At 66.9% G+C, this 24,078-nt stretch overlaps 2 protein-coding genes across 8 annotated transcripts; one reads left to right on the top strand and one right to left on the bottom strand.

Moving 5' to 3' along the window:
* The first annotated feature begins 404 nt into the window (after positions 1-404).
* AGPAT2 (1-acylglycerol-3-phosphate O-acyltransferase 2) lies at positions 405-12,619 on the top strand. The gene is made up of 6 exons (XM_025262421.3): positions 405-681; positions 8,480-8,613; positions 8,974-9,149; positions 9,399-9,494; positions 11,104-11,176; positions 11,955-12,619. Exons 1-6 carry the CDS (start codon positions 500-502, stop codon positions 12,128-12,130), a joined length of 837 nt encoding a protein of 278 aa, XP_025118206.3. The 5' UTR covers positions 405-499; the 3' UTR covers positions 12,131-12,619.
* A 653-nt stretch (positions 12,620-13,272) lies between these two features.
* EGFL7 (EGF like domain multiple 7) lies at positions 13,273-22,424 on the bottom strand. 7 transcript variants are annotated; one of them, XM_025262417.3, is made up of 10 exons: positions 22,193-22,408; positions 20,720-20,810; positions 17,082-17,203; positions 16,756-16,872; positions 15,653-15,768; positions 15,415-15,510; positions 15,116-15,280; positions 14,482-14,546; positions 13,774-13,936; positions 13,273-13,583 (listed from the first exon to the last, which is right to left on the bottom strand). In XM_025262417.3, the coding sequence occupies exons 3-10, from the start codon at positions 17,159-17,161 to the stop codon at positions 13,561-13,563; spliced, it is 825 nt and encodes a 274-aa protein (XP_025118202.1). In that variant the 5' UTR covers positions 17,162-17,203; positions 20,720-20,810; positions 22,193-22,408; the 3' UTR covers positions 13,273-13,560. The 7 variants fall into 7 exon arrangements, 5 of the variants coding, with proteins under 5 accessions (XP_025118202.1, XP_044782584.1, XP_044782583.1 ...); XM_044926649.2 differs by lacking the exon at positions 15,415-15,510 and having other exon boundaries at positions 22,193-22,421; XM_044926648.2 differs by lacking the exons at positions 20,720-20,810; positions 22,193-22,408 and adding an exon at positions 19,745-19,798.
* Positions 22,425-24,078: the final 1,654 nt, after the last annotated feature.

Genomic DNA, 24,078 nt, shown 5'->3' with positions numbered 1-24,078 from the left:
GGCAGGCTACCGGTTAGGTCACCGGGCGCGGCTCAAGGGCCCCGCTCAAGGGCCCCTTTGTGCGGTGACCGGCCTGGCACGCGCCGTCGCGGTCTGGGCTCAGGCGCGGTGCCGGGGGTTGCGGAGGGGGCTGGGGTCCGGTCCGGCTATGGGGGTCTGCGGGGAGCCACGGCCCTGGTCACCCGCTGCGAAGGTGCGGGGGCTGGGGGCGGGCGCAGCGCCAGCTGCGGAGGGTGGCCCGGCGCCTGGGCAGGGGCACCGTCCCGGGACGGAGGGGCGGGGAGGGGCGGCGACCGCGCGTCGGGCAGGGCGGGGCGGGGACCGTCGCGGGCGGGGCGCACCTCGCTCACCCTCCCGGGCGCCCCGCCCCTCCGCCCTCGCAATAAGGGGCGAGGGCCGGGCGGGGCGAGGAGGAGGGCCCGCCGCCGCCGCCAGCCCGCGCGGCTGGAGCCCAGGCAGGCAGCCCGCGGCCCGCGCCGTCGGGGCTCCGGGCGCGGCTATGGAGCTGTGGCCGTGGCTGATCGCGGCGCTGCTGCTGCTGCTGCTGCTGGCGCAGCTGAGCCGCTCGGCCCGCTTCTACGCCAAGATCGGCCTGTACTGCGCCTTCTGCTTCACGGCCTCGGCGATGGCCGCGGTCGTCTGCCTGCTGCGCCACGGGGGCCGGACGGTGGAGAACATGAGGCAAGGGGGGCCGGGCGGACGCGGGGGAGCCGCTTCCGCTTCCCTAACTTTCCCGTGTCCTTTCCCTCCTTCCTGCCGCGCCCGCCTCTCCAGGGCTCCGGGGGGGGCGGGGGGCGGGGGGCGCTCTCTACGCCCGAGGGGAAAGCGGGTCGGGGAGCGCTCCGGGGGGTGGTGGTGGGTGGGCTGCGGCCTCCGGAGCCTGCGTCGCCGTGTCCCCGCGCCCTTGCCCCGGGGCCCCGGCCAGGGGCCGACACGGAGGGCTTTACAGAGGTCTGGCTCTCGGCGCCGCGCAGGGTGCCGGGGCGGCTCCGAGAGGAATGCGGCCGGGCCGGGTGGGCAGAGGCTCGGTGCCGCTTCCCCGTGGCGGGGGGTGGGGGCTAGCCGCCGTGCACCGCCGCGCCCGGGTGTCTCAGTCTCCTCCCCGCCATCCCGCCCGCCCACCTGTCGGGCGATGAGCGCACCTGTGCTCAGCCCCTTCCTTCCGCTTAGGAAGGTGTGGTGGCTCCAGCCCGCGGAGGTTGGGCGGGGACTGCTGGCCCTTGCGGTCCAGCTTTAAGCCAGGGGAAAGAACACGGTGGTGGCTGGGGTGTCCCCCCTCCCATCCCCGGGGTTGGGGAGCTTGCTGCGGTAGGGGTCAGGCTGGGCTGACAGGAAGAGATGGAGCTCTCCCGGGCAGGGGCAGAGGCTGGGGAGGGCATGGTGGCCCGAGAGGGGCTCCTTGGCCCTTTCCCCAGATTCCGATGGGGAGGGGCCATTGCTAACATGCCACCCTGTGGCTTTGGCAATGATGGCCTTTTGGCCGTGGCCTGGGGTGGGAATACTGTGGTCCCTGAGGCCCCCACCACCCCAGCGTTCACAGGGCAGGGGGTGAGGGGTCCTGGCTTTCTGCCCCTCCTGGCCTTGTCCATCCGGATGGGCTGACGCTGCCAGACTGGCCTGCTCTGTACAGTTCTCCCCGGCTGTTTTCAGGGATTTGTGGCTCCCGCCGCCCCAGGAATGGGCGGGAGGACTAAGAGTGGGGAAGCCTGGTGGGTGGGCCATGGGTCTCCAGTGCCTCCCCTGCCCTCCCCTGCCCCACGTGGCCCAGGGCAGCAACCCAGGGAGCAGAGATCACAGGGGAGGCCCACTTGTTGCCTTTCCAGCTGTCTTCCCAAGCAGTCAGCTCTCTGGGATGGGGAGGGCCTGTATCCAGAAATAGGGGGTTCCTCAGGGCTGGGCCCTGCCGGCAGGGATGCTGGCCTGAGTTTGAGGCCCTGGGACCCCCTGCAGACAGTGGGCTCACAACCCGAGTCCGTTCCACACCTGCTGGGGGCCAGCCAGGAGCGGGGCAGGGAGTGGTTTCCGGCAACAAGGGCTGGTGGGCTCCTCGGAGGGGCAGCTGCCCTCCCACAGCCAGGCCCGAGGGTGGCGCGTCTGTTTCTGAGGCAGGAGGGGGCCCTGAGCCTGGCTTGTGCTGTGTGCAGGTGGGAAGCGAGTCCTGGAGCAGGTTTTCAACAGGCGTTCCCAGTGGTCACCCTCTCTCTCCCTGGCTCTGTGTGGTCAGGTAGCCTTGTCTTTAAAAGGTCCAACTAGCTCTTCCAGGCCTGGGCTTGAAAGCTGCTTCCCCAGGGTCAGGCTGGAAGTCACGGCCACCCTTTCTGACCAGGTGGTGGAACTGGCAGGCTGGCCTGACCAGCACTTGGCAGCCCAGGCCTGGCCAGCCCCGTGGCCTCAGCTGCCTCGGGCTTGTTCCCCGAGCCCAGAGCCCAGCTCGGCCCCCAGCCTCGCACGAGATTCGGGCCTGCTGGGACGTCCTCCTCAGCTCAGGAGGGAGCTCCCCTCCCCGGGGCAGCCCCCGACTCAGGCTCTGCACAGGCCAACCCAGGACATGACAGAGGTGCTGAGTCCTCCCCAGAGAGAGGCAGGCCTAGGGGTCTGGGAACCCACAGCCCCCTTCCCCTGCAGCCCCAGGTCCCACAGGGTGGGTCATAGTGATGACACCCATGGCTCCCCAGTGATGGCAGAGAGGAGGGTCCCTTGTGAACACGAGTTCCCCAAGGGATGCGGCCGAGGAGGGCTGAGAAATGCAGAGGTCGTGGAGGCGCTGTGTCCCTCTAGGCGCTGTGCCCCTCCAGGGATAGGCCCACGAGGACAGGTGAGGTTGGGGGGCTGTATGGACAGGCTCCCTCATTTCAGGCCCCTCCTGGGCTGGACTGTGGGTGCCTGGCTGCCTCCCTCTGCAGTCCCACCCTGACCTCAGGAAAGGACTCTGCCCATCAGTTCTGTCTGGCACCCTCATGTGCTGGTGGATGCTTCATCCTTAGGGAAAGGTGTTCCTAGTCACATTTTATGGATGAGCCTGCAGAGAAGCAGCTTGAAACTCATGTCTCCGGGGGCTGGGGCGGGGAGGAGGCAACTGGGAGGTCCCAGAACTAGGATGTGGCGGACCTGGGCTGCAGAGCCCAAGGATGACTTCCAGGTGGGTCTTTTCCTCTGTCTCACCCAGCATCGGGGCTGGGGGCAGCACCCTGGCTGCTTTGGGGCTGGAGACCAGGCTCAGGGGAAGTCCTAAGTTCCAAGAGGGACAACCCAGCTCCACCCACCCCCTCGCTTTCCCATCTCCCTGTAACCAGCAGCCCATCTCTGTGATGGGGCAGCCAAGGAGGCCTTTGCCATTGAGTTGTGAGTTTTGAGTGTGCTTGGCCGCGCCGGGAGTGGAGGGCCAGAGGCAGGCACTGTTGCGAGCACGCTGGGGCCGAGGCCAGGGACCCCCTCCCAGACTGGCGGGGGCCTGCACGCCAGGCGAGGCTGGGTCCTCGTCCTGGGGGCAGGTGCCCTTATCACACCTGCTGGGCAGTGAAGAGAGTGAGGCCCAGGATAATCCTGTGTGTTAGAACTGGCTTTGGCTGTAGAATCAGGAAACCAGATAACAGCACCTTAACGCAGAGAGTTTCCTTTCTCACACGTTCCAGGTGACCAGGACAGGCAGCCTGGGACCACAGCTAGGCTGCAGGGTGGGGGGCAGGAGAGTGAGGTGCCGGGTCGGTGGAGCCCCCACCCACTTGGAACGTTGAGGATGGGCATCGCTGCAGCCAGGGCCTGGGGCCCTGGTCTTGGGGTGGGACGGTGGGGGCAGCCCTCCCCCTGGGTGGACTCCTGCAGGCCCGGGAGCAGAGCTCACGGCCCCACCGCCTTCCACCCCACTCCTGAGCCCCCGTTAGCACCTCTGGGCACCTGCAGAGGCCAGCACCCCCAGCTCCTGCCCACCCAGTGTTCCGGCTCGTCTGACGCTTGGGAAAGGCCGCTGCCCACCAGGCGGCCTTGCTGGGGCCTCGTGTCCCCTGAGCAGACCGCTGGCTCTGTGTGCCTGCCCTCCTGGCACGGCCTTCCCGAGTGAGTGCCACCAACCACCCCCCTCCACCCCCGCCACGTTGTAAGGCAAAGCCCACGGGGTCTGGCTGAGGACTTGGCACCGCTTGGCCGAAATAGCTGTCTAGCCCGAGTCGGGGCTGAGTGCAAAGGTCAACAGGTAGCCGAGACCTGACCTTGAACCACCTCCCAGTGGCCAGGAGCAGGTACCGGCTGGGGGAGGGGCTTCTTCCATTTACGTTGGAATCTTTTCCTCCTCTGTTGTCCCCAACACAGCTGCTGTCTGTGGAGGGCCCCCCGGCCTGGCAGGTGTCTCAGGCGTCCAGCCTCATCTAGCTCAACCCCTCCACGACCTTCCAGTCTCACGAGTGGAAACAAGAAGCGTAGGGAGGTCAAGTCTGTTGTCCAAGGTCACAGCTGTGAGAGGAGCGTCAGGGCCTGTCTGACCTGGAGCTGGGGTGGGGTCCAGGTGTCCGCAGATGAGCATGGCTGGTCCACGGAGGCTGGCTGCCAGGGCTTCGGCCCCAGGCCCCCGAGAATCCACACGTTTATGGCACTTCCTTCGAGGCCAGCGGCCCCGATCAGGGTTAAATGGAGGGCTCCTGAGAAAGACCCACAAGGGGTGAGGATGGCGCCTCTGTTTAAGGAGATCACTGCCCCCCTGGGCTCTTGGAAAGGGGGCCGGGCCCCCCTGCCTTGTGGGGGCTCTGGCACCAGTCACCCACCTGGCAGCTGCCTGCAGTGCTTCTGAAGGCTGGGCCACCTGGCTTCAGGCAGCCTTGGCTCCGCCTCCCTGGGAAGGCAGGACTGGAGCTGGGGTATGAACATCCCGGGCATACCTGTGACTCCCGCCCTGAAGCTGGGGCCCTGCTTCCTGTGGGGAGGGGCACTGGGGTCAGCTGGGCTCCGAAGAGGCCTGGGCTGGGCAGGCCTGGCTGCCTGGGGACAGCGGCTGCCCAGAGCTTCCTGTGGGGAGAGAAGGGCAGAGCCCCTCCTGCTGTGGGGGGTGGTGGGGACCAGAGACCCCCTTCAGGGGGTGAGGGGAGGCCTGCAGAGGAGCTAGAACACCTCACCTGGCAACCCTGGAGTTTAGGGGCGGGCTCCAGCCCATCCCAGCTTCCCTGCTGTGTGACTCTGGGCCAGTCGCTCAGCTTTGCTGAGCCTCCACTTCCCTGGTGTAGGAGTATATGACCTTGTGGGGTTACTGTCTGAGCGAAACTGGACAGTTGGCGTCTGTCCCCGAGCAGGCTTGGCAGGTAGCGTGGAGCGCCTGCTCCCGGGCGTGGGTGTGGGGCGTCCATCCCTGTGGTTATGTGCGTGCTGCACTCCGGGCCAGGACAGACCGGCTGTCCCTGCCCGGGGCCCTGGAGCCTCTGCACAGCTTGGGCGGCCTCCCTGCTCTTGGAGGAAGCACTGTGAAGATGATACGACATCCCCACCGCTTTCACTGAAAACCTTGACAAGACGGGACAGTAGAAGGAAGAGCGAGACCCGGTGCCCGCCCCCCTGCAGGGAGTGACTGATGGACCCTCCCTGTGAGGAGCATCTCTTGCTTCTGTCTGCTCCCGGGATGCCCCTTTCTTTTGCAGCTTCCTGTACTTACATCAGTGGCGGTGTCTTTTGGTTTTGAGTGCAGTTATTTGTAAAATGTAGCGAGTTGCTCCCTGGCCTGTCGGTCCCTCCTGGAACCGTTTGGTCCTTGGGAGGTCTGCCTCAACTGGGGTGGGAGAGGCCCCTGCTAGGCTGAGTATCACAGGATACTGTGATCACGGTATATACAGTATCTTTCATCATCCCCCACCCCCAAATACTGATCCTGTCAATTAGATACAAAAAGAAAATACAGAGAAGTTCTGGAAACAGAGGTTTGGGACAGCTGCATTATACACTTGTAAATGGTTTAAAATGATAGATTTTATATTATGTATATTTCACAACAGTTTGTCTCCTTTTGGCTGAGTCAGGCAGCATGGGGGATCTTAGATCCCCAATCAGGGAATAAAGCAGGGATCAAACCCGGGCCTCCCTGCATTGGAAGGGCAGACTCTTAACCACTGGACCACCAGGGAGGTCCTTCATCACAACTGTTTAAGAAGAAAAATGGAGCCAGCAGATACCACCAGAGAGTGACCCACTGTCCTCTCCAGATGTGGCCTGGGACTTTGCCTGTGAGCTTGGCAGGGCAATGCAAATGACAGGTTTGCATTAGAAGTCCCGGGAACCGACCTGACAGCAAATAAGTAGGGATCTTTGCTCTTTCCTCTGCCGCGGCCCTGTCTATCTGGGCTGTCCCCACGGGGATGCTGAGGGGTTCTTTCCCTAATCCCGACTGCGCCTGTGCGTTGGCAGCTTTAGGATCAATTGCCAGAAGAGGATTGCAAATCTCAGGGACTAGGCTTCTTAAGGGCTCTTCTAGGTCCTGCCAACCTGCCCTCCTCCAGAAACCTCTGCGATCTCCCACCTCAGCCAGCAGCCTCGGACCGTTTCCCGACACCTGCCAACACCTCCCGTTATCTGGCTGTCCTCTGCCGATCCGAAGGAAGAGGACAGGGCTTCTCGTTTCAATCCGCACTTCCTTTGATGGCTAGTGAGACTGCGTGCCTCTGTGTTGTTGGACGACGCACGTTTTCTCCTGTTGGTGAATGGCCTGCTTGCGCCCCCTCCTTGGATCAGTCAATCCTCACAACCCGAGAAGCCGTCTCTTGGCGGTCGAGAAGCCCGAGGCTCCCCAGCTGAGGTAGCCAGGCGAGGTCTCCCAAGAGTGTCCGGCCAGGGGCACCTCTGAGCCGGATGGGGACAAAGGGACAGGTCTGGCTCGAGCTGGCAGAGGCTTAGCGCTAAGGAGGATGGCCCGGCTTCCAGGTCCAGCAAGGCCGGCTGGCCCGACTGTGAGAGCAGCCGGGGCGCAGCTGCCTCCCTCGCGCAGCCCCTCTCTCCCACCTGCGCCGTGGGAGGAGGAGGGGAGAGAGGCTGTGTGGGCCAGATGCGAGCCTGCCTTTGGGACAGAGAGGCAGAGCCGATAGGATCCACTCGTGTGAGGCTCAGAGGAGTCTTATCCACAGAGACAGAAAGTAGATGCTGGGGCCCGGGGCAGGATGTGTGTGTGTAACGGGAACAGCGTGTCCGTCAACTTGAGAAGATAAAAGAGTCCTGGGGACAGACGGTGGGGGCAGTTGCTCAACAACGTGACCGCACTTGAACTGTGTATTTGAAACCAGTTCAGAGGGTAAATGTGCTGCATGCATCTTACCCACAGTTTTAAAGACACGAGTCTGCCTTCGGGCCAAGGACCCGCTCTGAGCCTCTGCTCTATTGAGAACTGGGTTTGGGCCCAGGCCCTTCTGGCTGGAGTGGAAAAGGCCTCCCTCCCGGTCAGGACTGTGAGGAGCTCCCTGGCGGCTGGGTGTGTGTGTGTGTGTGTGCGCGCGCGCACGCATGAATCTTGTGTGGGAAGTGGAAAGCTCTTGGGTCACCGGGAGCTCACCCTCAGCCCCGCCCCCACCCACGGGTGGGAAGGACCCAGGGGGCCTGCAGGAGCGGCAGAGGAGTGACCTCAAGCCGCGGGCTCCATCGCCCCGTGTGCACGGACCCCTGACTGGCACCTGTCCCGTGCCAAGTGTGTGCGGTGTCAGCCTTCTCCCTGCCAGCCAGCTACCCAAAGACAGGGGCACGCATGGTCTCCCTCACCCGTCACCTCCTGCAGGGATAGGCCCCTCCAGGTCACGAGTGCCCAGGGCAGCCTCCTGCCGGGAGCAGGGCCCACGCACATCCTAGCTCCACTGGCATCCTGGTGTGACCTTGAGAGTGTGTGTGTGTGTGTGTGGGGTGTGAAAGCCATGGTGCCTGCCGGGCCGGCCTCCCCAGCAGCAGCTCTTCCGAACCAGGAAGCAGCCCGCAGCTCCTCGCCAAGGTCTCCACTTGGTACCCACGCTTCCCTCCCGTGGGTATGGCTCTGCCTTGAGGGACGGTCACTTCCCGTGGGGGGCCCCCTGCCCCGGCCTCCTCTGCGGGCGGCCTCTCCACGTTGGGTCCTTCGGTCTCTGATGCGGCTGAGAGCAGAGTTCACCCAGCCCAGGGGTTTCTCAGCCTCCATCCCCGCCGTTCAGCCGGGCCCCCGGCCTGGGGTGACAAGCAGGACTCGGCGTGGAGGCTGGATGACAGTTGCAGATCCGGGTACCTGGACGTGGACGGGGCGTCCTTCCCACAGCCAGGCGTCAGTCCCCGAGGCCTTGCTTCCGTGCCACCTTCATGTCACTGGCTGGGGAGGCGAGGGGGGGGGCACTCGCCATCTTGCTGGGGGACAAGACCTGAAGGCGCTCGGAGGGGAAGGCGGGCTCAGGGTCAGTGGCCAGCCTGCCAGGGTGGGCTGGGGGTCTCCGGGCTGTGCGCGCAGAGCCCACGTCACGCTGGGGCAGTGGCCCTCTGCTCACGGGGCCCATCTCCCCCGCAGGATCATCAGTTGGTTCGTCCGGTCCTTCAAGTATGCATATGGCCTCCGCTTTGAGGTCAAAGGCCGTGAGACGCTGGACGAGGACCAGCCCTGCGTCATCATCTCCAACCACCAGAGCATCCTGGACATGATGGGTAAGGCTGGGCCTCAGTGGGGTCTGGGGGAGGACTGACCCTCCCCAGTTGCCTGAGGGTAGGGGGAGGCTGCTGTCCTACTTGGTAGAGGCTGGACCTAGCTGAGCTGGCAGGCGGGGGTTTGACACTGGAGGGAGGGACCCGCGCCTCCCTCTAGCGGGTAACAGGACTGGGCAGCCTGTGTGGGGCTCCGGGCCCTGCTGCAGTGCCCCCCACTGCTAGGAAGCTGAGGCTCAGAGGCCAGACGGTGCCCAGGGGCCAGTGGTACCCGAGGCCCGGGGCTGGCCCACTTCTCCCTGGGGATTGGCCCCTGAGCTGCGCTGTCTCCTCCTGTCCCTACCTGGTGTCTGGCGCCCACAGGCCTCATGGAGGTCCTCCCCGACCGCTGCGTGCAGATCGCCAAGCGAGAGCTGCTCTTCCTGGGGCCCGTGGGCCTGATCATGTACCTGGGGGGCGTCCTCTTCATCAACCGGCAGCACTCCCAGACGGCCATGAGCGTGATGACTGACGTGGGCGAGCGCATGGTCAGGGAGAAGGTGAGTGCCCGGGGCTGGGGCGCCCGGCGCTGTGGACACTCAGGCCCGATTGTGGCATCAAGTCAGCCCCAAGGGCGAGTCCCTGCGGCAGAAGAACACGCCTCATCGCTGTGTGTCTGTGAATCTCATATGGAAGAGCCAGGTGCGGGGCCTCGGTTGTCAGCGGTGGTGGTCTCTGCTGAGAAGTGGGGTGGGTGCCTCCCTGGGCAGCCTCCGGCTTTTGGGTGCAGCTTCCTGTCTCCTCAACAGCTCAAAGTGTGGATCTACCCGGAGGGCACACGGAATGACAACGGGGACCTCCTGCCTTTCAAGAAAGGCGCCTTCTACCTGGCGATCCAGGCCCAGGTACGTCGGGGCTGCGGCCTGGTGCGGCCAGGGCGGGAAGCGCATCTGGGCTGGCCTACGGCTGACGGTGACCTCCCGGCCGGCCGGGGCCACTGGCGCTCGGGGACCACCTGCCTCTGGACAGGCAGCACCTGTCTGTGAGCTGCCGTGGAGGGCAGTCCCTGGGGCCCCTGAGCGTGAAGGCTGGGGCCTCCTCACCCCAGGACCAGCTGGAATGACGCTCATCACTTCCGTACCTGCCCACGGAGCTCCAGCACCCCGTTTTCCCGCTGGCCGGGCGAGGGGGGCTGGGGTTGGTGTAAAGAAGGCCCGCTTCCTGGACTGTCAGGAGGGCTCTGCTAAGGTTGCGTTCAGTCCCCCTGCACCCCTCGCCAGGGCAGGTTTGGGACTGAGCAGTGGCTGGGGGGTGGGGGGTGGGGGGTGCACCAGGGCTCACAGGGGCCAGGACAGAGTGAGCGGAGAGCCCGGCATGGGGCCTCGTGTTGCCCTGGTCCTTGACTTCCAGGGGTACAGTTTGTCCCGGGTGTCCCGGGGATCTCCGGGGGATGTCAGGAGAGGCTTGGGGCATGTCCCTCTGTGGTGTGGGGCTCCGGGTGGGTTCGGGTGCCTATCTCACCCCCCGGTCCTATGCTGGGGGCTGAGCGCAGATGAAAGCCCTCGGGGTGGGGGGAGCCTTTCTTCCTGCCTGGTCAGAGTCAGGCTGCCAGCTGGGCAGGGCTCTGCTGTCTCCTGGGCTTCACCTGTGACAGGTGGCCTCGAGCACCCCCTGGTGGCCCCGAGCAAGGCTGGGAGAGCCTTCCTTCCAGAAGCTCCCAGCCAGCACTGGGGTTGGGGGGGTGGGAGAGCTGGAGGGAGGGGTGGACGGGGGTGGGGACCCGTCCTGCCCAAGCACGAGGAGGAGGACACCCCTGCCACAGGCCCGGGGCCGGTGTCTCTTCCCTTTGTGGTGGAGAAGGGGTCACGGGGGTCATGGGAGAGAAGAGCGGAGCGGAGCTTTGGGGGGTGGTGGGGCCAGGGCAGTCTCAGCCAGGACGCCAGGCAGCGTATTTCCTGTCAGTCCCCCCCCACCCCAGGGTTAATGATTACTCCCAGGTGCCATTTCCGACACTGGAACCAGCACCGTTGAAGTCACCATTGGACTTGACCTTGGTGTCTTCCGGGAAAACAGGCAGGCCCTGCCACGTCCCCTGACTGGAGCTGCCCCCAGCTTCTCCCTGGGGTTGGGGGAGAGGCTGGGAAGGAAGAGATGGGCAGAAAGACCTCAGTTATCTCCTCTGGCTAAACTGGACAGGGCCCTGGGTCATCTTGGGACCCTTGCGGGGTGCAGAATGTCAATCTAATGGATGTGTGCCAACCCAGGAAGTCTTCCTGGAGGAGGGGATACTTGGGTAAGGATGTGCAGGATGAGTTTATGGACTCGGGGCCACCCAGGCACGAAGGGTGTCCCAGGGCAGCGCATGCAAGCACCCTGAGGCAGGGTGGTATGCCTGCCCGGTGGCCACAGGGGTCATGGGGGCAGGCAGGGTCTGCCCGCGAGCTTGTCCCTGGGGATCAGGCTCCGCGGTCAGGCTGGGCTCCATCCTCAGGCTGCCACGTCTGCTGTCCCCAGGTACCCATCATCCCCGTGGTTTACTCCAGCTTCTCCTCCTTCTACAGCTGTAAGACGAAGCTCTTCACTTCAGGTAGCCCCCCGCCCCCCGCCACACACACCTGCCACATGGGGGCCCGCCCACCCAATCTCAGTCCCCGTGACACCCGGACCCCGCTTCTGGGGGGCCACTCCAGGCCGTGCCCCTCGGTGACTGGGGGTTAGAAGGAAGGAGGCCCCGCCTTGAGCCCCAAGATCAGGGCTCCCGGGGGTGGGCAGAGGCCCAGCTTCTCACACACGGGCTGGGCCGTGCCCACAGCTCGGGGGGCCTTGAGGGGCACACTTCCTCTGCCCAGGTTGGGCTCTGATGGGCTCTGAACCAGTGCATCCAGCCCTGACTCTCAGGCAGCAGCCTCCCGGGGACGCCCCCATGCCCCCTGCCACGGAGCTTAGGACCTCCCTCCACCCTTCCTTCCAGACCCCCATGCGAGGGTGCCTGGCGCCCAGGTGGGAAGTGGGGTCCAAGGGAGAAGCTGCCTGCCGCACACCCGGGACCCTGAGGCCGCCTGCACCCCTGTGGATCGCAGGAGGGGGCTGCCCTGGAGCCTCCTGGGGGAGGGAACATCCTGGAGCCTGAGCGGTCCTCCCAAGGGGGCACGCACTCGTCCACGCCCGCTGTGAACGTGCCTGAGAGCATGTGAATGCCTGCATCAGTGATTCTCAATTAAGAGCCAACCGCCGGAGACTGGGGTGTCGGGAAGAGCCCGGTCCAGCCCAGGCCTTCGGGAGGCTGGCAGACAGCCAAAATGGGGGGAGAGAGGCCCCCCGCAGGAGCCCCCCAGGCGGCTGATGCCCCTCCCCCTCCCCCACAGGAACCATCCAGGTGGAGGTGCTGGACGCCATCCCCACCCGTGGCCTCACTGTCGCCGACGTCCCCAAGCTTCTGGACACCTGCCATCAGGCCATGAGGACGCGCTTCTTCCACATATCCAAGATCCCCCAGGAGAACGGGGCCCCCTTGGGGCCCGACGCCCAGGAGGCCCAGTAATCGAGGCCTGGGGCAGGGCAGGACCTGGCTGGACGATGGACAGAGGGCCGCTCCCCGCCCACCAGACACCACTGTGTCCCCTCTAGCCGTCACCCCCTGGAAGCGGGGCCCCTCTTGTCACTGTCTTGGGTCCAGGCCCCCCGATGTCCCTGCAAGGGAGAGTCAGCCCCCCAAGCTCTGAGGGCAGGGCCTCGCCCACCCCTGTGCCTCGGGGGTCTGGTGTGGGAGTGGGTCTGGACCCCCATGGGCTGACAGGGCAGGGCCGAGCTGCCCGGCCCCACCCTCCCGCCCAGGCCTGCATCAGGCCCTCAGGGAGAGGCGGGCTCGGGGGCCAGGACGCCTGGTCTCACGCCCCCAGGTGGCCTCATGCCAGCTGGGCCTCAGGGAGCCACAAAGCAGGGTCTGCGGCTCCTGCCGGCCTTGGGGAGCGAGTCTGCTGAATGGGTACTGTGCTCGTCACTGTTTTTTATAAACGAACTCTTGGAAGTGCCTGCTGAATCGTGCTCACTCAGAGGGTGGGCAGGGCTGCCTCGGGTTCCCATCCTCAAGCTGCCCTCACTTCCGGCGCCCCTGGACGAGTGTGGAGCCCCCCCAGCCGTCACCCTGGGCAGTGTTGCTGCCGGGGCTGGGGCCACGGTCATCCTGGAATGTTTTCTTCCACTGGGGGTGGCAGGCACGCCCAGGGGTCCGTCAGGCACGTCAAAAGGAAGCTAATGGTTTGCTCTTTGGCTGCCGGCTGGGGGTGGGGCCAGCTGGTCACCTTCACTGAAACCACACCCTCCAGCCCCATTGGAGTGAAAGTCGCTCAGTCGTGTCCAACTCTTTGTGACCCCATGGACTATACAGACCATGGAGTTCTCCAGTCCAGGACACTGGAGCGCGCAGCTGTTCCCTTCTCCAGGGGGTCTTCCCAGCCCAGGGATCGAACCCAGATCTCCCACGTTGCAGGCAGATTCTTTACCAGCTGAGCCACCAACTGGAGAGGGCACCAAGACCCTGTCTAGGGGGGCCGGGGAGGGGGGCCGGCAGCCTCCCTGCCAGCCCCAAGGCTGTCTTGCCTTTCTCCCAGCACATGGCTATCGGCCTGGGGGAGGCCCGTCAGCTTCAGGACGCTCCCCAGATGCCTTCGTGGACACAGCAGCTCAAGTCTCATTTTATTCTGACAAAGGACAGGGTTGCCCAGTGAGGGGCACAGCCCCAGGCCCTGGGCAGGGCACCTTGTACCGTCCTTGGCTGTGTTGGTGCAAGAGTTGGCTGGGGTGCAGGGGGCTGGCTGGCTGGGGCTGGATTCACACAGGACGATCCTCACTCCACCCCGCCCCAGGTGGGGGCCCTGGGCCTCCGTGGTCAGCAGAGGCGGGGCAGGGCAGGGCAGGGCCGGGTGAGGAAAGCCTCTCCTCTCAGTTGCCGGGACGGGGCAGGTGGGTCTGTCACACCTCCTTCTTGCAGGAACCTGTGGGTGGATGGGGGTGGGGTGGGGTGGGGTCAGAGATCACCGTTTCTTAGCACCTTCCAGCCAGACAGACCCACCCACTCAGCCCATGGCGGCCCCGCCCTCCACCCTCTGACCTCTGGGTGGGAGCAGGGGTCCTAGGCTGTGTGTGTTGGGGGGCCGGGGAGGTCATGGAGCCCACAGCACTCACAGGAGCCCAGCTGCTCCTCCAGGAACGAGATCTGCTCGCTCAGAGAGTCGATGCGGTCCAGCTGCTGGAGGGAGTGGGCCAGGAGGCTGCCTGGGTCAGGGAGTCCGTGCTCCAGGGCGCGGGAGGCCAGGCTGTGCAGTGGGGCCAGCACGAGCTGCAGCTTCTGTGGGGTGGGCGAGGCCCCGGGGAGCCGGGTGGGAGACCTGTGTGACCCTGGGCCATACCCTCGCCCTGTCCGTTCCGTAAGGTGGCCAGCAAGCACAGCGCTGCCAACCCGCAGACCCAGATCCAGCTGCAGGGCCCCGCAGTGTCCACCAGAGGGGCTGCTGCGCCGGGAGCCCGTGGAGGCTGGTGGACACAGGTGACGCCACACAGGCCCGCTCAGCCAAGGGTCCCCGAGGCCTGGGACCCCTAGTCAGAAGGGCTGAGGGAGGGGAGACAGGGGCTTCTGAGGGGGTCTCAAGTCAAGGACCCTGTGGGAAGGCCTCAGGGCGCTATCCCTGTAGGGACAAAGGCAAGGCATGGACTGGACCGAGGTTCTGGCTCTTGGTGGGGTCCCCGCCCCCACGTCCTGGGGTCCCAGACATCGTCTGCTGGGCAGGGTGCCCACACCAAGGGCACCCTAGAAGCCGCCTCGCCAGGACACCCCCACAGAGCCCCTCCCAGGCTGAGCCCCCCCGACCCCGGGGATCCCAGCCCGGGCCTCACCTGCTCCAGCATGTCCACCCTCGACTGGAGCCTCTGTACTTCCTCCTTGACCTCACTGTCCGCTCCTGGGGAGGGCAGCTGCGGAGTCAGGGAGGCCCGGCTCCCCGCCTCGCGCCCCCCACCCTGGGCCAGCCTCACAGTCCCATGTAGGGGGGTCTCCTGGTGTGGGACCCAGCCCTCGGGACCAGGTTCCAGCCCCAGCTGCTGTCCTGCCCACCCCCGCCCCACCCCCCTCTCCAGGCCCCGCCTTCCTCCAGGGCCGCAAGGTGGCCCCGGGCAGTCGTAGCCTCACCCATGCCCGCCCCCCGGGGGCCAGGGTCCCCAGCGCCGCCGCCGTGCTCAGGGTGGTCTGGGCTGACGTCCGCGCGCTCCGTGCCGGGCTGCTGACAGCGCATTATTACTCACGGTACGAGTTTGAAGCGTCACAGCGCGTACCAAAAGTAATAATGTCCCGTCACCAGCGGAGGTGCTGTGTCTCCGGCTGCTTGGTGAAGGGACCCCGGGCGGCGACGGCTGAGCTGAGGCCCTCCCCACCGTCCCCGCGGGAAGCCCCCCATCATCACCACCACTCCCCCGGCCCGCCCTACCCACCCCCAGGCACAGCGGCAGGAGTGGCATCTAGAAGGCACCTTACCTGTCGCGGGGTCTGGGGTCACCCTGGGGGCCCCTCTCTCAGGCAGGCAGACTGCCCTGTCCACAGATGGCCGGTGCCCCTCCCAACACTGGCACCAGTAACTGCCCGCCGTGTTGACACAGCGCTGGGGACAGCCGCCCCCTCCGGCGCTGCACTCGTCCACATCTGCAGGAAGGGGGTGTCAGGCACGAGCACCCTCCCTGAGCCCCCTCAAGACCCACCCCTCAGGGGGCTTCCAGGACCCGTGGGAGGTGCCCGGGGGCTCCCTCCTCCTCTGGATGGCCGGGTGCCAGCCTCACCGGTCTGGCAGGCGTCGCCCTGCCATCCCGCAGGGCAGTGACAGCGGCCAGGCTGGACACAGCTCCCTCCGTTCTGGCATGGTGGCTGGCATATTGCTGTGGGGGTGGGGAGGCCTGTCAGCAACGAGGAGGGTGCCCGGGGCCCCGCTGCAGCGGGAGTGTGCAGCCAGGGGATGGGTGCCACGCAGGACCCGCTCTTGCCCTGCTAGGCTCTGCTTCCCTGAGCCCGGGTGCTCACCTGCCCCACAGGCCCCCAGCACCCCGCCGGTCCGCGTCCAGCCGGGGCAGCAGGCGTAGCGAGGCCGGGTGGGGTCTGGCCCGGGGCGGCGGCGGTAGGCGGTCCTGTAGAGGGTCCTGGGGGGACGGTGGCGGCTCAGAAGGGCCTGTGGCCCTCATGGTGCGGCGGCAGGAGGGACGGGGGCTCCGTGCTGCCACCAGGGCGCCCCCCACTGGGGCCTGGTTTCCCCACCCCGTCGCCACATCCTCCCGCCTTCTGGGCTGGCTCCGGCCCCGCGCCGTTCAGAAGCTGCGCGAGCCATCTCCCCTAGCATGGACGAGGTCAGCGGCTGTGCCCCCAGAACGCCTCTCCCCCCGGGGAGGGCACCTCAGGGTCCCCACCCAAGTCGCCTCCCTGTCCCAGGCTGCCGTGTGGGCAGAAGCCCAGCGAAGCCTGGGGTGGAGTAGATAGAGGTGGTACCTCGGGGGGAGTCTCCTATTCTGGGGGGCTTATAGGCCCTGAGGGAAAGGGGCTTCCCACCCTGTCCCCGTCCCCCACCAGAGGTCCTTAAGAACTTCACGGAAAATAGAATCTTTCCCAACCACATCATATCCCCGCAGCAAAGAACGAGAGATTCTGCCCCCCGCCCGCCCCCGAGCCCATGCTGGCTCAGACTGGGATGTGCTGGGTCTTGGGGGAGGGGAAGGATCTCCATCTGTAACTGTTGGGGGCTGCCAAGGGAAGGGGGTGCTCCCTGGAGCCCAGAGGGCAGGACTGGGAAGAGGCAAGTTTCAGGGAACCAAGAGGGTAAAATCTTGCAACCAACGATGCTGGGGGTCGGGGGGAGAGTCCCCAAAGTGGAGGGGGGCAGACAAGGTGGGGGACCCCTCTAAAATGAGGTTGGGGGGCCGATGCGCCGGACAGTCCTGGAGTGGCTGGTTCTTGCGGTCACGGCAGTCACTTCCTGAGTCCGGGGCCGCCCAGGTACACGAGACCCCGTCTCCAGGACACACTCAGACCCTGCCTCCACAAGGCCTTTCACTGCTCGGGGCCTCGGTCTCCCTCCAGGGGCCCTCCCGGCCCCAGGGCTCGCGTGTGGCGGGCAGCAGTGGGGGGGCGCTCACCGGTAGGTGCTGCAGGCTCGGTACCCGTCGCAGGTAGTGAGGAAGGGCTGGTATACACGCTGCACAAAGGACTCGGACACGGGGCCCTGGGGAGCCCCGATGACACACACCCTGCGTCTGTGGGGGCAGGGGGGAGGGATGGGGCCAGGACATCAGCAGGGGGCTCCCAGGGCTGGGACCTTCCAACCCCGGAGCCCAGGGGAGCCAGGCACCTGGGCAGGGGATTCCCCGACGGCACCCTCAGCAGGGACTGCAGGGAGATGCCAGCTCCCTGGACACTGGGGGCTGCCCCCAGGGAGGGCTGAGGGACCCAAGCCCTGGCTCACCCAGGCCGGTAGACGTGCTCCATGCCGCCCGCTGCCAGCACCAGGAACCAGAGTGGAAGCAGCTTCTGGGAGCCCCACATGGCCCGAGTTTCCGGGTGGAACGGCCTTCTCCTCAGGGTGGCCTGGAGCACAGAGCACAGCCCTGTAGGTCCCTCTGCCGGACCCCCTCGAGCCAGCACCACGGGAGAGATGGTCCCCCTGGCTCGTGACGCCTGCCCGGCTCAGCTGCTTCGTTGGGGCCTCTCACCATGGCGGGGGAGCCCCCACGGCCAGTGCCAGCTCTCCTCACCCCCAGCCCGCCTGGACAAGGAGGCCAGCCCTCACCAGCCACATACAGCCCACCCCCGGACCACAGAAGGGCCAGGACATCGGGGTCTGGAAATGGAAGCTGATGCCCTCGCCTGGGGAGAGATGCACCTGGGCCCTGCTGGGCTGGGTCAGGTTCACCGGGGAAGGCGGGGGCCGAGGGGGGACCACCCCTCCCTCCCCTGGCTGGGCTTGGGGCCCTCCCACAGCAGGGCAGGGCTTGTACCCTAAACCTCGGTCTGCACATGGGGCGTCGTGGCAGGTCTGAAACCCACCCCAGCTGGCTTGGCCCTGGCAGCCTTCAGGGACCTCAAGTGCCAGACCTGGGAGCCTGGGCGTATAGGTGCCCGGCAGGCAGGAGGTCCTCCTGGGGTGGGGCCGGGGCCTGTCCTTGGGAGGGATCACTCCTATGCTGGGGCCTGAACCACATGGTGCAAACCGCCTCCAGGGCGCCCAAGACAGTGGCTCCATCAGGCCCCGGACGGTGGGGGGGTTGGAGCAGCACCCCTCCTGCCAGTGGAGCCTATCACATCCCTGTCCTGGCAGCAGGTGGGAGCCAGGGAGGCTAGAGAGCAATTTCTGGGAATGAGAGAAAGCCTAGCCCAGAATTTGGGGACTGGAGCGGGGCTGCCGTCGCTGTGCGCCAAGAGTCTGGGGAGCGCTCTGCTCCCCTGCTCCAGGAGCCCCATCTGAGGTCCCCCCAGGATCCCCTGAAGGACAGGGTACAGGAAGGAGCTGAGCTTGTGCGTGTGCTGGGGGCAGGTAACAGAGTCTGGGTACAGTCGCCTCCCTCCCTGGGACTCAGTTTCCTCTGGCTCTGACGGTCAGTCCCATAGACAGGGACCACCAGGAGCATCGCTGAGCCCTGTATCCACACTGGGGTTCAGCTGGGCGCTCGGTCCAGGCCCTCACCCGCCGCACCACCCAGCCCTAGAGCTGCACGAGGGTCCTTCCTGTGAGCCTCCCCCCCCATTCTCTGTTGGCGGTCTGCGAGGGGAGGGCTGGGTGGCCAAGCAGGCAGAGGCTGCAGCGGGCAACTGAGGTGCTGGATTTAGTTTGGGGACAGCAGGGGGTGGCTGCTTCCTGGCGGTTTCCGGGCTGGGGTATATCCTGCAGTCAGGCGGTTCAGGGGACGAACTCTGCAGGGGGGCACCCTGTTAGGGACACACCTGGGGGCCTGGCACTCCTGGCAAGAACTGAAATGAGGGGGGACAGGTAGCCCTGGGAATGGGCCCCGGGAAGGCAGAGGCGGGCCGGTGGGCTTGCAGACCCTGAGGGCACCCACACTGAGCAGCTGGGGGGCACAGCTCGTGCACATGTAACTGTCCCCCACAAACACCCACCCAGCACCTCCGCTACCTATGGAAAGCTGGTTAGGAAGGAAGTCGTGTTTTTTCAGAGGAGAGACTGGATTTTTGAAAGTCATGTTTTTCTCCTAGCCCAGAGGAAGCGGCTGGCCCTGGCCTCCTGCGCTGGGGGCCGAGGAGTCTCATTTCCCTTTGCAGTTACAGCCCCACAGGGGCGGGAGACAGGGCAGGCAGGCAGGCAGGGTAGGGGGACCCACGCTGCCTCCAGGATGACAAGCAATACTGCCCCATCCCCTCTGAGGGTCTGCAGGAGCCTGCCCCCACTTGCCCGGGGTTGGGGGGGATGCTGCACCGCGCAGCTGCCACCCGCGGAGACTGAGTCCCAGAGCAAGGGGCCTGACTCTGGGTCCCCCCTTCCACCGTGAGGGGTGCTCTGGACGTCAGGACCGGGGGTGGTGGATGTGGAGACGCGGGGTGAGATGCCTCCCTGGGGGTGCGCCCTCTCTACTGCCCACCCCACGCCTCCCCTTTCCCCCTGCATCGTGGGGAGCAGGAGCGAGGGTGAAGTGACCCCCTCCGGCCACCGCAGGGTACAGCTGGCCTGGGCTGCGGAGTCCCTGGCCCGCCAGGCTGCGGGCCAAGCCCTGGGGGAGCCGCAGGGCCCGGACAGCGGGATAAGGGGCGGTGGCGCCCCCCACCCCGCCCAGGGACCCCCCCCACCCCTCGTGGCCGGGCCCGGGTCACCCGTCACCAGCAGGGGGCGCCCTTTGCCAAGGCCGCTGGCCCCATTCTCCGGACCCGGGGCCCGGCTGGGGGTCGGTGGCCGAGGGGCAGAGCCCGGCGCTCCGGGCCGGCTCACCTCTGGGCTCCCTGCGGTCGCTCCGCGTCGCCCCCCCCACCCAATGCCCCGCGGCCCCAGATCCGCGAGTGGCCAGGGCCCCCGCCTTCCCGGCCCCAGCCCCCCGGACCCCAGCCCGAACTGTGAGCACACCCCCAGCCCGCGGCAGTCCCCGCGCCCCCAGCCAGGCGCCCCGCTCCCTCCGCACTCACCGCCCAATCCGGGGCGCGCACGCGCCGCTGCCGCCACCGCGCCGAGGGGCCCGGGCCCCGCCCGCCCGCCAGCCCCGGCCCCGCCCCGCCCGGCCCGCCCCCGGCCCGCCCCGGGCCCCGGGTGGGCGCCGGACCCCCCGCCCGCCCCCATTGTGCAGGTTGGGAAACTGAGGCTCCGCGGCAAACGGCGTCCCCGGGGCCGGGCAGTGAGTCAGCTAGAACCGGGGCTCCTGACGCACAGCCCGCCCCCGATCGCTGCCGCCCCTCCCAGCCCGCTCCACGGGACGCAGGGCTGAGACTGCGGCCAGGTGCCCGGAGGCAGAGCCCACGCCAGCCGGGACTAGCTAGCTCTCGACCCCCTCAGGCTGAGCAACGACTCCTGGGATGGCCATCGCAACCGGGGGGCCAGCTCACTGGGCACCAGGGGCTGGCTAAAGGCGACGGCTGCTCTGCAGCCACACTTGGGGTGAACGGCAGTGACCCCTGGGCGCATAGACTTCTACAGATGGGGGGTGGCGGCCTCAGCAGCGCCCTGCTGGCTCCTAGGTGTGCGCTGAGCCTCGCTGCTGGCCCATGTGCCAGGTTAGGGGGCCTGCGGGGCTTCCACCGGGCTCCACCTTTGTTCAGGACAGTTGGGACCACCCTTGAGTGCGCCTCAGACCCCTGAGGAGTCCCCCGACTGCATGGTCACCGCGGGGGCCTCCTGGGCCCGTCCCCTCTCCTGTCCAGGCCCCTTTGCACGTTTGCAACGTGGGCTGAAACAGCCCCAGGTGGTGGAGTGGGCCGCAGGGCCCCCCGTGCGGCCGGCCCTCCTGGGCCCCCCGTCATTTGTGCACCAGGATTACCCCAGCCTTCCCTGGGCCTGCCCGTCTCAGCAGTGTCTCCCTCGAACCCGAGCCCCGGCCCTGTTTACCTAAGTGTGTGTGTGTGTGTGTGTGCAGGTAAAAGGTGCCCGCTGCTGCCCGGGGCACTCACCTGGGGAAGGGGGCTCCCTCATGCCCCGGTCGCTGGCGGCAGCAGCTCTTCTGGGTGGTGGGGGCCGCCCGTGCCTCCCTGGCCCCGGGGTCTGTGGGTCAGACACACAGCCTGGATCCCCCTGACATGCCAAGGCAGGTGGGGGTCGGGCCAGCCTCCGTGCCGCTGAGGGCCCTCAGCCTTCACTTGGCCTGCAGACCCCCACCCTCAGATGGCCACTCAGCTCTGCACACACCCTCAGCCTGGCTGTGTTCATTGCTGGGGGGTCCTGAGACCCCCAGATGGAAAGCTTCTCTGCACAGCTCGGGGTGCTGGGTGGGTGTCCTGTGGGTACACGGGGAGGGGGCCTTCGGGCAAAGCCAGCAGCTCCAGGGCATCCGGTTCAGGCCTCCCTTGGCGCCCAGGAGGAGAAAGAAGGGGCCCGAGGTGGCTGGACGGGAGCCCCTTCCTGGACCAGGGGGCCCGGAAGCCCCTGGAAGATGCTCTGAGGGCAGCTGGGAAGCTGCTGCTGGGATGCTAGGATGGTGTGGGGGCTCCCTGCCACTGGAGGGGTCTCTTCGCTCTAACCCCAGCAGGCGGTCCCAGCCAGTAAAGAGTTCCGGGCCAGGCCTAGGGGGGACAGGGGAAAGCTGCCCTGCTCCGTCCCCTGCCCCCATCCAGCCCCTGAAGCTGGTCATTTGACCCTTTGACCTCCAGCTTGAACAAAAAAAGGGAGGCCTGGAACGCTGGATGGGCTGGTCCTGGCTTGGCTGCTAAGCTGGGTGGTGGGTTAACCTCTGCTTTCTCTGCTGGAACGTGGGTGTTCGTCATACATGCTGGGGCGGATGGGCAGGGGCCAGGAAGTCCCCTGTGCGCCCTTGGGGACCTGTGCTGCTCTGGGTAGGAGACTCCTATAGGGTGCCAGGGGGACCAACGGAATGCCCACACTGTGCCCCACCAAGTTGTCCCTCTCCCCGATCCCCAGCCAGCCCCACAGAAAGCGGGGGGATCCCTCCCACAGCCCATCCTGGCTGCACCTTGGCTTTAGGGTTCCTGTCTCCCCTCTGGCGCCCATCCCCGACACCCTTGGGGTGTTTGCCCACCCCTGGGGGATGTGCTTGGGACTCACAGGTCCCAGAGAAGAGGGGCCGGCGGGGCCGGGGGTAGGGGTCCTGCTTCTGACCCCAGGGGCTTCCCCGGGAGAGCAGGGTGGCCCAGGAGGCGGTTCGAGGGCAGGGTCAGCACTGCACCGGCTCCCCTTCCAGGGGTCACAGAGCTGCTGGGCTGCCCAGTGCCAGGTATGGGGGTGGAGCGGGCCAGGCTGGTCCAGACCGGGCCACCCCATCGGGTGCCCTTGGCCAAGGTGAGGATGGCACCAGTAGGGGTGCCGGTGAGGTGGCCCCAGAACGGAGAGCCCTCGGCGCTCAGCCCACAGGTGCCCATGGTCGCCCCGTCCTGCCTGCGCCCGTCCCTGCAGGGCCGCCCCTGCCGTACCTGCTGCTGCCCGCGCCCCGGCTCGGCCATGGCCACCTCTGCCGCCTCCCCGGGCCGGGGGTGGGCCCTGCCGCCCCTCGCCCGCCGCCTCGAGGCGCCTCCAGAGGCTGCCCGCCTGTCCGGTCCACGGGAGCCTGCTCCTGGGCCATGGGGACGGCCGCCTCGGGGCAGGGAGGCTCCTCCTGGGACGAGGAAGGGTGGCTTTTTATGCTCCGTCCTGTGTAAATCGGGATTGGGATGGGCCCTTCCCGGCCGGACTTCCTGTGTGTGCTGCCCGCTGATAACGGGATCTGTCAGTGAACAAACAGGAGGCTGAGGGCGGGCGGGGGGCTGTGGGGGGTGGGGGCCGGCTGAGCGGCTGGGGCAGGGCTGGGGGAGCTGCCCCCCAGGAATTTCAGGGTCTAATCCGGAAGCAGCCGCAGACTTTGCTGGGGCCCACCTGGTGACCCTGGGGCCTGACGGGGCCCACGTGTGATGGACGTGGCTGGCACTCAGCACCCTCTCGAGGCCACCAGGCTGGCGGGGCCACAGGAGTGCGGCTCCACAGACGGGCCCGTTTGTCCTGTGACTCCTGGGCCCTTGGACGTGTGTGCCAGGGCCCGGGGCTGGGAGCAGCCAGGGCGGGTGGGGGGTGGGTGAGGGAGCTGGGGGTTTGAGAACAGCCTGTTCCCTGGGTTCCTGGCGCCCTGAGTGGCCGTGGTCAGGGGAGAGGCAGGGAGGGCAGACATCAGCCCAGGGCCTTCTCTAGCAATGGGGTGGCGAGCTCCTTGCTCCAGGGGCGAGAGCCCCCGGTCCCACTTCCGGGGCCCTTGCTAGGGGAGGACAAGAGGTGTTCTCTGGCCCCTCGGGCTCCTGAGGCTAGGGAGGGCATTGTGGGGGAAAGGGCAGGAGCCTGGGTGGCCACAGAGGGTGCTCCCGCGGGCGCTCCAGGTGCTCCAGCTCAGGCCAGACCCTCCGTTCCCTCCTCCCGGCAGTGCCCCAGTGGCTGTGTTGCTGGCTGGGTGGGTGCCGCAGGGGAGCTGGGCAGTGACCAAGGACACAGCTGGACACGCCTGGCTGAGGGCCCTGGGTGAGCAGGCCCCCAGCCCGCCATCCTCGGGGCTCAGCCCTCACCCACCCAGTCTGAACACCCTCATTTCTCTGGCCTTGAGCACCTCTGCTCAGCCCTCCCTCCCTCCACCCCACCCAGCTCAATGCCCCGGCCAAGAAGGGAGCTGGGGCAGCTCGGGAAATTCCCCCCAGAGCGCTGAGAGCAGGAGGGAACCTGCCCACCCTTGCTGGGGGCGGGGGGCGGGGGGTCTTGGCGGTCAGCCCGGACTGCTCTCTCCCCGCCCCCCTGGGAGGGTGTCCTGTAGGCGAGGCTGTGGTCAGCACAGGACCTTTGCTTCTCCTGGCCTCAGTTTCCCCAGCTGTTCCAGGGGGTCAGGTGAGGTGCCAGCCAGAGGGGTGGCTGTGACTGCAGAGGAGGTGGCTGGCCCTTAAGCATTGCCGGACGGCGTCTGGGGGCTCACCCCCCACCTCTTCCCCGCCAGTCCCCCGTGGCCTGCCTTTGCTTCCTGGCTCTTTCACCCAAGGGCCCAGCTGCCCAGGAGGGCTGTGTGTCCTGCTGAGTGTACTAGGGGCCAAGTTGGGCTTTGCCCACACCCAGAAGGTGGCCCAGACCCTAACGCTGACCCTGCCCTAGGCCCAGGGGGTCAGCTCGTGCCCTTGGGTGGGAGAAACAGTGGGTGTCAGGGCCAGCTGGGCTCGGCCCCTTCCATGTAAGGATGGGAAGACTGAGGCACAAGGGGGAAAGAGACTCACCCTAGGTGAGCAGGGCCCCCCAATTCCTCCTGTGCCCCCACCTCAGGGGGCAGATCTAGTCCTGCCAGGGAATGGGCTGGGCT

The sequence above is a fragment of the Bubalus bubalis genome, chromosome 12, assembly GCF_019923935.1.
Source record: "Bubalus bubalis isolate 160015118507 breed Murrah chromosome 12, NDDB_SH_1, whole genome shotgun sequence".
NCBI lineage: Eukaryota > Metazoa > Chordata > Mammalia > Artiodactyla > Bovidae > Bubalus > Bubalus bubalis.
This window is presented reverse-complemented; position numbering and strand designations above follow the sequence as displayed.